The 13,495-nt window shown below is 43.5% G+C and overlaps 1 protein-coding gene across 1 annotated transcript in view; it reads left to right on the top strand.

Moving 5' to 3' along the window:
- The window catches only part of Mov10l1 (Mov10 like RISC complex RNA helicase 1), an 82,837-nt gene that overhangs the window by 40,001 nt on the left and 29,341 nt on the right, over positions 1-13,495 (top strand). The window contains exons 15-21 of the mRNA XM_013348818.2: positions 1,531-1,630; positions 3,612-3,790; positions 4,562-4,708; positions 5,386-5,507; positions 7,243-7,342; positions 8,489-8,653; positions 11,619-11,792. Of these exons, the coding sequence (XP_013204272.1) occupies positions 1,531-1,630; positions 3,612-3,790; positions 4,562-4,708; positions 5,386-5,507; positions 7,243-7,342; positions 8,489-8,653; positions 11,619-11,792 (987 nt within the window). The remainder of the gene's footprint in view (positions 1-1,530; positions 1,631-3,611; positions 3,791-4,561; positions 4,709-5,385; positions 5,508-7,242; positions 7,343-8,488; positions 8,654-11,618; positions 11,793-13,495) is intronic.

The following is a 13,495-nucleotide window of genomic DNA, read 5'->3' as shown; positions in this document are numbered from 1 at the left end:
TCCCACTTTCTCTTCTATCAGGTTCAGTGTGTTCAGACTGATATTGAGGTCTTTAATCCATTTGGACTTGAGTTTTGTGCATGGTGATAGATATGTATGTATTTTCATTCTTCTACAGGTTGACATCCAGTTTTGAAGGGCATATTCTTGTGATGATCAATTTTACATGTTACCTTGACTGGGCCACAGAGTACCTAGAAGCTCAGTGAATCTTACTCTGGATTGTGTATCAGTGAAGGTGCCTGTGAATTTGACTTTGTGTGTTGATAAAGCTTGCTGCCTCTGTCTGTGTTCATATGGCAGCACGTCAGACGAGACCTGCATAGGATAGACAGACTGACAGACCCCTCTTCCTAGCCTCCCCTCCTGCCAGTGTCCAGAGACAACAGTCATCTTATGAAACTCACGCACACCTTTGGCAACCTCCTGACCCTCGTTCTTTAGCCTTAGGCTAGGGCATGCCATCCGCCTTCCTCGTCCTTAGCTTGCTGCCACAGGTGTTAGGATTCCTAATTCAGTTGTTTCTCTCCCCAGCCCATGTTGTTGTTGTTTTTACTTTTGTTGTTTTTTAGCTTTTGATATGGGTTTTTAGGGATTGGACTTGGGTATTCATGCCTGCATGGGAAGCATTTTACCAACTCTACTATCTCCCATTACAAATCTGTAAATCTTAACATTCCAACTAGTTTTATTGTTGTTTTCAGAAACTTGACCAAGTTATTCTAATATATAAATTTTAAAATGTAATTACAAATTTCATATATATATGAAATACCTATTAGAATATGTATATGTAAAGGTCATAAATATCTATGACAGTATTAAAGTACTTATCCATCCTCATATTAAAGTATATTCTCAGACTAGACTATTGTCAGACAAATAGAATTACAGGGCTAGGCACATGGACTAAGACCATACCAGTTATCCTCTGCAGCACCAATATGACAGTGATCGGAGGCCACGTTGAGAAATCCTAGAATAAAATTTGACTGCATGTATTTTTAATGAAGAAATTTTATGATGCAGAGCTTCAAGATTCATTATATAAAAGTCATTAATTACACAAAGATATATATACAAAGCTATGAATTAGGAAGTATTTATAATAGAAAAATTAAAAATTCAATACTGTTGGCTCAGAGAAAAGTATATCTATATTCAAACACACCTGTAAAACCAGTTCTTGTGTAGGCTTGACAAGCAGTGCTGGCTTTCTGTGTTCTCAGGAAGGCATGAAGATGCTGCACAGCAGAGTCCTCATTACCTCTCTGTTTCAATTTCATCATGACAAAACTCAATTTTTTTATATTTATTTTTCAAAGAACTGGGGAAAAGCATAAACTTTTAGACAGGTTTTTATTCACTGTCTCATGTTTGAATTATGTTTCAAAGGGTAGACCTGTGACCTATCCAAAAAACTGTTCAATGTGACAGCAGAGTGTTGGTGGTAGGTGTGTGTGTGCTGCTCTTTAAGCTTCTGTAACACAAAGCTGCTGTTGTAACTACGTACTTCATGATTATTTCCAGAACAAGAAAACAGTGAAGGGTCAAACTAAACATACAACAAAGGAGAGGAGCATGGGTACCACAGACCTGCCAGAGAAGGCAGCCTCTACTGCGGAGACCAGTGAGTTGGGTACAAATATATAATGGACTCAGAGAAGAAACCTGTGTTGAAAGAAGTTGCCTGAGAAGCACACTGTGGTTGGAGATCAGTCGTGACGGACACATTGTCCACAGAAGGCTGAAGCCCCATCTGCCTGCTCCCGAGGGTGTCTTGGTGGTTTAGATTAGATGCTTTAGAAAAACCTTAGGTTGCTTTATTCTTGCCGTGCATGCTCCTAAGTTGTAGTATACTCTCTATATTTAATAGTCAGTCCTGCAGTATCACCCAGCTGGTGTTAAAGTCCTGGACTCAAGTGATCCCTCACTTAGCCTCAGTGTCAAAAAGTATAAGCAGGATTCAGCACACCCGACTTGTAATGCTGACAGACACAAATGCCTAGTAAGCATTTAACAATGTGTTCGCCATCTTTAGCCATTAGGAAAATACAAATTAAAACTATTGAAAATTGTATCTCACCCGAGGCAGAGAGGCTAACATGGAGAGACAACAGGTGTAACCAGAGGCTGCACTTACATTTCCCAGCCGCCCAGACCGAATAACCACACAGAAGTTATATTAATTACAACACTGTTTGGCCAATGGCTCAGGCATATTTCTAACTAGCTCTTACATCTTAAATTAGCCCATTTCTATTATCTGTGTATCACCACAAGGCTGTGGCCTACTGGTAAGGTTCTGGTGTCCTTCTCTTTTGGCAGCTACATGGTGTCCCCCAGCTCTGCCTTCTCCCTGCATTCAGTTTAGTTTTCCTGCCTACCAATATTCTGCTCTGCCATAGGTCAAAGCAGCTTCTTTCTTAGCCAATGGTAAGAAAATATATTCACAGTATACAGAGGGAAATCCCACATCAAAGAAGTGCTGATAAAAAAACCCCATATTTACTACTAGTAAATCAGTCTAGAAGTTTCAAAAAATTAAAAACTAAGAGTAGGGTTGGAGAGATAGCTCAGCATTGAAGAAGTACTGGCTGCTTATGCAGAGGACCCATGTTTGGTTCCTAGTGCCTACATGGCAGCTCACAACCGTTTGCAACTCCAGTTCCAGTGGATCTGACACCCTCTTTTGGCAAGCACTCGGCAGTCATGTGGTGCACAGACATACATGTAGGCAAACATTCATACATGTAAAATAAATCTTTTTTGAAAAACTATGAATAGAGGAACTCTCATATACCCTGATATACTACTAGATATATATCCTGAGAAGTCTAAGATAGTATACAAGAGATGGTTACAGATACATATTTATTGTTAAACTTATTATTAAAAATAGTTTGTTTTTGAATGTGAAACCAACCCATCCAATTTGAATTGATAAAATTTAATACATACAGCTGTATTAAGATTAAGAAAAATGAAATCGTGATCCTTTTCTAGAAAATTATGGAATGGAAATTACTACGCAGTTTTCCAGACTTGGAAAGACAAATACCAAGTGGTTTTCTCTCATATGCAGATCCTAAATTTTAATTATTAGACATGTTTATATGTTGGTACATAGGTCATAAAAATAGAAAGAGGCTGTGAGAAGGAAGTCTTAGGGGGCCTTGGGGAAAGGAAGAAGAAGGGGTTTTAGACTGCATATGACATGAGAGCAGAGTGCAGGCCATGGGGGAAGGATGTGTAGTGGGCGGGAGACTGGGTCAGGAAGATCACCCCAAACCAAGTATGAAAGAAAGAGTCACAGTAAAACTTACCACTTTGTATGCCAACTTTAAAACAGCTCATTTAAATATTTGGGGAAAATCATCAACAAAAAAAGGTTTTGAGCCCTGTATGAAATACTTCAGGGATGCTGTAATCTGTAAGTGGCTTAGAGAACTAACTTTTCCTGACTTTGCCTCAGAAAACCATCTTGGTTCTAGAACATGTTCTCCTACCACACTGAAAGTTGTTGGCATTGTCATTGTTTTACTTGGCCTTTATAGCATCTAATAAGCATCTGATGGTCTGACTAGGCTGTCTTTCCACTTCACATGTAGTAGATGAAATTCAAATCCCTAAAGCAAGAGATAAGGAGTTTTTCAATCCAATGCTCAATGAAAACCAGAAGCTGGCAGTGAGGAGGATTCTGAGTGGTGACTGCCGACCCCTCCCGTATATTCTTTTTGGCCCTCCTGGAACTGGAAAGACGGTGACAATAATTGAGGCTGTTTTGCAGGTAAGAACGGTAGTGCTGGTTGCTATCGGTCTGTGCTGTGTTCATGTATTTGTGTCTGAGAAAGGATTAGTTTAAACTCCAGAGACCTTTGTAAAGAATTTAAGAAAGATTTAGCTCCTAACATTGTCTGATTATGTATTAGGATTTTAAGTTTATTTCATAAGTGTAGAAGAAAACTTCATTTCTAGACAGTAAACCTTTGATCCCGTTGTGAAGCTTTACTGAAGAAGTTGCCTGGACAGTACTGAAGCCATCACTCTGCAGCTATTGCTGGGCTCTTCTTTATATATATATATATATATATATATTTTTTTATTTATGAAAATACTGTGTATATATAGTACTGCAGTGTCATTCCAGATTTTGATTAGCAAGCATACTGTGAGTATTCTATGTTATGCTACAAGCTTGGCTTGTGAGATTGATAGAACTTGGTGCTGTCTATGGATATGTCTGTGGAGGTGTGTGGGAGGTTATGGTTGCAGAGCTGGGGATATAGCATATACAGGCTTTGGATAGCCCTGCATTTGTTTTTTCTCTGTATGTATGTGGGACTGGGGGCAGGGAGGAACTACCACCTGATTACATCTCGTCTGTGCCCAGGGAGGTGGGGTAGTCTCTTGGACATTGCAAGGAATGTCTCAGATGCTCAGAGATTAGTATCCAATCCCACACCCCTTGTTCCCTATAAAGGAATCTGTATGCTGGATAAATACTCAGGGTTTCCACTCTGTGGCAGTAAGATCCCTGGTCTCTCACTTCTTAATGCAGGTACATTATGCTTTGCCGGACAGTCGGATTTTGGTCTGCGCTCCCTCCAACAGTGCTGCTGACCTTGTGTGTTTGCGACTTCATGAGAGCAAGGTTCTGAAGCCAGCTGCCATGGTCCGGGTGAATGCCACCTGCAGATTTGAGGAGGTGAGCCCCAGGCATGGGATGGGCGCCTGGAATCCTTCTATGAAGAATACTTAGTGGGCAGATTTGAGCAGGAGGTAATAGCTTGGTAGACACCAAACTATTGTAGAAAGTTATAATGGAAAAAATTGCTCTGTTGTTGTGAAACAACTCGTGGGCTCTTATTCCTGAATATTTCATTATGTTCTCAACCTGTCTCCAAATTAACAGTGCTTTTGTGGACATTCTCAGTTTTGTTAAATTCTCATCAATACTCTTGTTTCCTAAGATGTAATTCTTCAAATATATTCTATTTTCTTTTTAGTTCTCTTTTATTGATTTGGTTACCACTATCCCTTTTGGAAAATTAGAGTATCCTAGTTTGTTTTTGAATAAATAAAGTAAAATAAAATAAATATTGCTTAAAAATAAATTATGACTAGAAAAACATAGTAAGTTGCTTTCTGGATTATGTAAAGGATTATAGTATATTCATGCCTTTAGAGTTCATAAAACATGGACTTAATATGAAAATATAAGACATTTTAATTTAAGATAATCATTAATAATTAATTATCACTAAGAAGTAGCAACAGGGCAAGATTATCCTGTAGAATTCCTCCCAGCCTTGCTGTTTTGTCCAGTTTAAATAAATGATCAATAAATTGAAACCCAAACTGACTCTAACCTCTTTGCCTCAGACTATTATTGATGCCATCAAACCATATTGCAGAGATGGAGAAGATATCTGGAGAGCCTCCCGCTTCAGGATAATAATCACCACATGTAGCAGTGCAGGACTGTTCTACCAGATAGGAGTGAGGTAAGTGTCGAATGTTGTAGGAGCAGAGTCCCCCACACTTAGGTCAGAAGAGATTGACCAGATGGAAACTGAGTAGGGGAGGGAGGTGTCAGCCACAGGATAAGAGCGGTAAGGGGTGGGTGTCTTTTCTGAGGAAACAGGAGTATTGATGAGACCAAGAGACTCAAAGGGTTCAGCAGTACAGTGGATAGGCAAGTGGGCGAGCAGCATGGACAGTGGTTAGAGAGCCCTGAGCATATTTGCGGAATGGAAACCTCAGAGCTGGGGCCTAGTGAGCAAGAATGGAGCTAGGAGCCGGGCACTGGTGGCGCACGCCTTTAATCTCAGCACTCGGGAGGCAGAGGCAGGCGGATCTCTGTAAATTCAAGGATAGCCTGTTCTACAAGAGCTAGTTCCAGGACAGGCCCCAAAGCCACAGCGAAACCCTATCTCGAAAAAAAAAAAATGGAGCTAGGAGCAACAAGCGGCTTGGATTCTAGAAGAGGCATTAGGTATGACCTTAGTTTACAGACGTCTACTGAATGAGGAGCTTAAAGGACCAATGGGAGGCAGGCTGCTTAGGAAACAGCTGAATTCAGTGTTAATCACTGAGTCAGAGGTTAATCCTGGGTGGGGCAGCTCAAGTACCCACTAGTGGTGTCTCCCGAGATGGAGCAGTGATGGTGCAGGAAGGTAAGGAGGGATGGGCTAAGGACAGAGAACTTGTCCTCAGTGCTAGGAGGAATGTCCCAAGTACACTAGAAGTGAGCCAGGGAGGCAGCAAGCCAGATCTTGGTAAGAAGAGGAGGTAGCACAGGCCAGGCTGAGGGAGGAGGAGGAACAAGCTTCCCTGAGGATGAGTCCCAACTCCTGAGATCCTGAGGACAGTCAGCTCTGCAGCTTGGAGCAGAGTCACCCCAGAATGTAGCTGTGAGGATGACTACCCAGGCCACACATGCTCACCTTTCTGACCCGAGTTCTAGGCATCCGAGAGCAGAGAGAGCCAAGTGTAGTTGGCCGCAAGCAGGTTGCAGATTATTTCATAAAGATTCTGTAGTTACCTATATTTTATTTATTTTTAAGCTAGGAATTTAATATTTTTAATATTTTATTTTGTATGTTCGTGTTTGGGTGCAAGTGTAAAGGTCAGAAAACACCTTGAGGGAGTTGATCCCTGTATGTCCTAGGGATCAAATTCAAGTCCTTAGTGGCAGGTACCTTTACACTCTGAGCCATCTCACTGGCCCCACCGTGTCATTTAATTATGTAACCTGTATTAAATCACTGATGAGACAGTCTACATTTAATTATTCAAGTATGAAACTTAGAGCTCTTTATGTCAGACTAGCCACTGTAATATGCTTAAGAGCCACACATGGCTAAGAGGCTGCTGGACTGGGAGGGTGCAGATCTAAGCAAGGGCAGAGGGTTTCTGCGATACAAGGTGCCAGAATTCTAAGCTACCAGGAGGCTCTTGGGCTTTGTCCATACCCACCCTCACCCCTTCATGTCCTTCCAAACACGTACACATTCTGCTTACAGAACACCAACTGCTGATAGGGATGCATATGAATCTCCTAGCAGGCCTGCAGCTCTGTGACTCCAAGTCTTGTGACACTTATACCTCTTGGTCTTATCTTCCCTGGAAAACCCCACTGTGATCCCAGCACCACAGAGCAGAGTTTTGCCAATATGTGTTAGGTAGCAGTTGCTAAACAATCCAATGAAATTACCATTCCGACATCTTTGGCTCTAGAGTTGGATACTTCACACACGTGTTTGTGGACGAGGCAGGGCAGGCAAGTGAGCCAGAATGCCTAATTCCTTTGGGACTGATTTCAGACATCAATGGTCAGGTAAGATCTGTGTTTTGTGTGTGTTTCTGTCTTACTGTTTTCCCTCGGTGACAGTCACAGCCTTCAAGTGAAAGGACTAGGACCTGAGGATCCGAGAGGTCAGCGCTGTGCTGTTCATCACAGCATCAGTCTTCTGTGGCTGGGAAGAAAGGCCATTGCCTGCTATTATTTCCTTATTGCAAACAGAAGATAAGAGCCGTTGTAGGTACTGGGACTCAATGGCAGATTCGACAGCTGAAGTTTCCAGTGTGGGTATTCCACATGGCACAGGGGAGAGGACAGGGCCTCATGCTCTGCTAAGATCTGACTGTTGTTCCATTACATTTTTCAGGGGCTCCTCACTCAGACACCAGCCCCTACAGCTCTATGTGTTCCTGGCAGATCCCCATCTTAACCTTCTCTCTGCTACGTTGGACAGTAACATGGGTTATCATTTTATTTTTTTTTAACTTTTTTTTAATTGAGAAAAGGAGAAAAAAAAAACAAGTTTGGGTTATCATTTTAGAACATGTTTCTTTCAGTCCCCGCAGCTGAGAGGTCATCTGACACCCACTTGTGAACTTGTCAGTATCCTCCAGATGTGTTCCCACCACCTCCCCTCAAGTCACAGGCTCTATGAGACAGTCTAGGAACTAAGGAACAAGAACTGGTCTAATTAAAACACTCCCAAGGCTAGTCAGCATGATGCTAATGAGTGTGAGGCCTGCCAGGAAAGGACATCATGGAAAAGGGCCCAGGATAATTTCCTATGGTCAGGCACAGCAGAAAATTCCAGAACACAAGCTGCATACCTGAGGCTTTTGTCACATTGAGAGATAAGTGAAAGAGGCAGCTGGACTGCTGTACCAGGACTGATAAAAGCAGATAGTAACTGCTTAGTGGAGAAACCTGAGTCTCAAGCCCATCAAGTTTCTCATTTCCCACTTCTCAGTCTAAGCCATTGTCAATTCTAGCTGTGTCCACCATGGTCTCTCAGCGTTTTCCCTCATTCCATATAACCAGAGTGTGCAAGGGGGCCCTACCTGCACACCCCATCCCTACCCTATTCAGAGCCACCTGCCTGTCAATTCCCATAGGTCTTCTACTGTGGCTGGACTGCATGCCTGTCTACTCCACACTAATCAGGCATCCTTGTATATGCTATAGATTGTTCTTGCTGGAGATCCCATGCAGCTTGGCCCAGTCATCAAGTCCAGACTGGCCATGGCCTATGGGTTGAATGTGTCTATGTTGGAGAGGTTGATGTCCAGACCAGCATACCTGAGAGACGAGAATGCCTTTGGTGCTTGTGGTGCATACAACCCTCTTTTGGTGAGTTCTGAACTCTCTGCTTTGTCACACAAATGGAGAAAGAGCAAAGTTTTATTGGAGCAGACAGTCCTGGCTGGAGGAGGGGGACTGCTGAGGGCAGGTCCGTAGGGCAGCTGTCACACTGCTCTCACCCACTTCCCCTTGCCCATGAGTCAAGCACATGAGCAGAGACTTCTGCACAAGAGAACTGGATGTATCTCCATCTCCACAAACACCCACTTGCTCCTTGCCCTCCTCCCCTCAGGAAGCATGTTCAGCACAGGGATGCACAGATACCCGGGGAGGATGATAAGCAGCATGTGTGGCTCCTCCACTTCCCAGGTAGCATTTAAGGTACTTTCTGCCCGCTCTTCTGTCACACAGGGACTGCTGTTTGGATCAGAGGGTGCCATGGAATTATAACACTGATGATGTGGAGTTTGGGGATCCAAGACAATAAAAGAAGTTAAATCTGCCTTACTCCGTAAATGTAGGAAAACAGAAATGGCTTTTGTAACTATGTGAAGGAAGAGAGGACCTGCCCTGTGTGGTCCTCTGACCTGGTGCTTCTGGGTGTGAGTGCGAGCTTGGTGAAACCACCAAACCAGACCCTTCCATGCATGGAAGGAAAAACTTACTCAAACTTCCAAGGCGATCTCTTGGGGTTGGGCAGAGAGAGGCAAAATAGTGGGAGAGTTTTGCCAGTTCTAAGGGTTGTGTTGCAGCAAGAGGTAGGTGAGTTAACTGGAATAGCCTGAGAACTAGCACGGGGCTTGTCTGAGTTCATAAGGAGCTAGATGCCCATTCTGGAGACAGTTGGCTGAATGGGACAGATAAGGGAAGTGATAGCTTTCGTTACAAACAGAAACCCACTTGTCAAGGTTTCTGAGGAATGCTGGTTTTCAGCAGCAATCCTTCTGTGTACCTGTGAGAGTCCAGTGTGAGCTGAGCCCAGTCTGTCATTTAGGACAGTGCCAGTGGAACTGCCGTTTGGGGTTTGAAAGGGACACTTTGCACCTAACACTGGGCTTACACACCGTCAGATTCTGAAGGTGGACTTTGGAACTTGCATCTTTGGGAGCTCATAACAGAATGAACTTGGGGATCTGAACTCCGTAGGACATCATTAAACGGCTAGAAACTTCTATAATTAAACATTCTGTAAACTTTATTATTACTAAACTGTTATAATACCAACAGATTTCCATCTGAACTTGTTTTCCTGGTGTTAATGAAATATAGTAGTCATGAGAGGTTTTCAGAGAAATAAAACCCTTTCCTCCATTGGAAATCCAAGGAGTGAATGTTGCACAGACTGGGGAAAGTATGTTGTGATTCTTCAGGCTGAGGAGGATCTCTGGGATAATACTCATAAGAAAGGTGCCTGCTGTCCCAGGAGCAGAGGAACACATACAGGTGCCCCTAGGATGGGGTGCAACGTGGCATCTCCTGGGTCAGAGAGGATGCCTGCGTGCCGCCCTGCCCATGGAGATTCGTTCTCACCCACCTCCTGTGCATGTTGGGACATGCACATCCTTTTCTGAAAAAGAAGTGCTTTCCTCCTCTTTTCCTTGTTCTCTTTGCTTTCTGAGCTGGTGTGAATCTTCATGGTGGGACACATTCTGCTTTTGGAAGTGTGGTTTACTGTCCTGGGGCTAATGGGCATTTGCCAGTACAATTCCTTCAGTTGCTCTGACAAAATGCCTCTCAGGGACAATTTCGTGGGGAAGAAGATTTGTTTGGCACCATTTGAGGGGATAATATGGCATGGCACAGAAGGCATGGTGGGATGAGGCATCTGCCGTCAGGAAACAGAATCTGGCTTCCTCCATTTTCCTTTTTTATGCAGTATCAAACTTCGCCTATGAGTTAGTGTTACCCGCATTCAGAGGTCTTCCCACCATATTAAACTTCTTTAGAAACACCTTCAACAGAGGTGTGTCTCCTAGGCAACTCCAAATCTAAAGAAGTTGACAGTGACAATTGACCATTACAGCCATAAACAAGGACAGATGCTTGTATTGTACCAATTTCCCAAGCAATTGGAGGAAAAAAGCTTTTTCCTCATGCTAGTACTATCCCAGGACCAAAGATGTACCAGGGCTGTTACAGCAGCTCTTACTTTCTGCCCACAGCACAGAGTCAGAACTTTATAGCACTTCATTTAAAGGCTGAGCTTGTAAGATGTAGGAGCCTGCTCCCACAAAGTCAGCTAGGGTTCCTGGATTGGGGGGGACATTAAGGCTAAGGAAATGTCAGATTAAACAAAAAAACTGAGACAGAAAACATAGGATAGAATGTCCAAACAGCCCAGAGTTTACTTTAGAACTTGCTTATATACAAAAGCAGAAGTAAAGCACAGCACAGTCAGTTAGTGTCTAACCAAGATCATTCCTGTCCTTCTAACTAACACGCGCTTGCTGTTATCTTGAGGTTCCTAAGATTTGTCGTCAGCATTATACTGTCTACTAGATGGTGTGTTCTTTTCTCATGGGCTAAATCAGAAGTCTCGCACAGCCCTCAAGGTTATTGGGAAAAGCAAAGCAGGCAAGCTTAAACTCAAATGACTTACAAGTCAGAATGGACTCCAGATGGAAACTGAGTCGCATGTGGGCACCCACAGTAAGGTGGCAGATCAAAGGCAAAAATTGCAGCACAAAGAAGTATCCAGAGCTGACTGTACCCATTAAGAGACACTCAACAATCAGGACCCAGAAGAATCACAAAAGAAGCCTTTTGTCCCTCCTGATGTTTATTTACCTTTTCTGCTAAAATGGATCCTCAAGATTCAGAGTCACCTGAGAAACTTGTCCTGGCCTCAGATTTCAAGCTAATAGAATAGAGGCAGGAGCAGGGTACTACCCCATGAAGTTAGCAGTAATATGGTTGGTTTCAAGCTTGTCTTGCAAGAACAACAGGGATAAAACCTGGACAGGAGCTGTATGGTTTTGACTTCTCGTGACCTGTGCCTACCCTTTCCCTACAGGTCACAAAGCTAGTGAAGAACTATAGGTCCCACTCGGCCCTGCTGGCACTACCCTCTCGCCTGTTCTATCACAGGGAGCTTGAGGTCTGTGCTGATCCCAAAGTAGTGACTTCGCTGCTGGGCTGGGAGAAGCTGCCCAGAAAAGGCTTCCCTCTCATCTTCCATGGCGTGAGGGTAAGTCTGCCTTGACTACTGAGTGCTCCTTGCATCAGGTGTTGCATGAAGGGGAGGAGGAGGTGTCTTCATTCAGAGAACAATGATGTTCCCAATGTTGCGAGTCCCCATCTATGCTACATTAGCCAAGCATTCTCCATGGGCCTGCGGTGGAGATGACAGGTTCTGATCTCTTAAGTGTAAGGCAGCAGGAAAGGGCTGCTGCTGACCTCTCCTGTCAGAGAGTCCATACAGAAAGAGCTTAAGAGTAGATATTGTAGGCCCTGCCCTTTGGTGTTTGCATTAGATAAATACTGGATTCCAAAAGGAATCACAAGCCAGTATCAAAGGACTCAGTGTGGGTTAGAGGTCTAGGAGGATGCACGAGAGATGGCTCAGTGCTTACGAGAGTTTTTACAGTCACAGACCTCTGTTGAATTCCCAGCACTCACATTGGGTGACACATAACCACGTGTAACTCCAGCTCTGGGAGATCTGATGCCTTTAAGCTTGCACTACTATATACATACAGACACATAATGAAAAATAAAAATAAATCTTTGAATAAAAACAGAAGGCTGAGAAGTAAGGCAGGAAAGACCATTGGAAACTGGGCACTAAGGACTGACATCCTGACAGTACTTGCCCTACCCTCAGGACCAGTCAAGCTGAGAACCCACAAGATCCAGTCAACCAAGCACTGAACCCCAGCTCCAGAGGCAGGGGGATGACAAGGACAGAGTCTCCTTCCTACAAGACCTCACAGAGTGGGGTTGAGATGCTCATTAGCTATAATGAACTGCAGGAATTCACCAAAAGCAGGTAGTTTGTATTGGTAATTTGGTTGTCAGAACCAGAAATCAAGTTTTACATTCACCTTCTCAAAAGGGAAGAGGATTTGAATTACGATCCAAAATTAGTGTCACACCCAGAAGGGAGGATCATGGCAAATAGCCCTTCTCTCCCATAGCCTGGTCTTAAAGGTATGTGAGCCCACAGACAGCTGCACCCAAGTGCAGTCCGTGACTCAGTTTCTCCCTAAATCTTTCAAAGACAAAAGTTCTGGGTCTGTTAGAAGTGCATTTGAAGACATGTGTGCTGGTGACTTTGGAGCACCCTCTCAAAGGCTGTTTGTCAGTGCTTACCAAGTCCTAATATGTGCCCCTTCCCCAGGAATACCCTCCTTGTGGTCTGGGTAGCTCTGCCCATCCTCAGGAAAGACAAGTGGCTGTTATAATGGAAGGAATCTCTCTAGGGTGCCCAGAAATGAGCCTGTGAGGCATAACCAGCGTTAACGCTGGAACAAAGGTACAAAGCTTTACTTGAGCACATGAGGGCATATTCATAAATGAGAGTTCAATATCTTAAAGATCTCAATTCTTTAATGCAGTCTAATTTTAAAATTACCACAGGCCAGGCATGGTGGCACACACCTTTAGTCTTAGCACTCAGAAGGCTGAGGCAGGCAGATCTCTGAGGCCAGCCTGGTCTACAAAGCAAGTTCCAGGACAGCTAAGGCTTCTACACAGAGAAACCCTGTCTTGAAAAACAACAAAAAAAAAATACCACAAGCTTTTTTTTTATGAGGTGTAGGCTTAAGTCACAAACAATGCCACAGCAGTTTGGAATTATGATTAATAGGGTATTATTTATTTAAAGGGGAAAAAACTTACAGATCACCGTCAGCCCTCTGTACAACCAGGAAGGGAGTCTAGTCGCCAGCC

The sequence above is a fragment of the Microtus ochrogaster genome, chromosome 15 (genome assembly GCF_000317375.1).
Source record: "Microtus ochrogaster isolate Prairie Vole_2 chromosome 15, MicOch1.0, whole genome shotgun sequence".
In the NCBI taxonomy this organism is placed as follows: domain Eukaryota; kingdom Metazoa; phylum Chordata; class Mammalia; order Rodentia; family Cricetidae; genus Microtus; species Microtus ochrogaster.
Note: the sequence above shows the minus strand (reverse complement) of the source record. Positions and strands in the feature narration are given on the sequence as shown.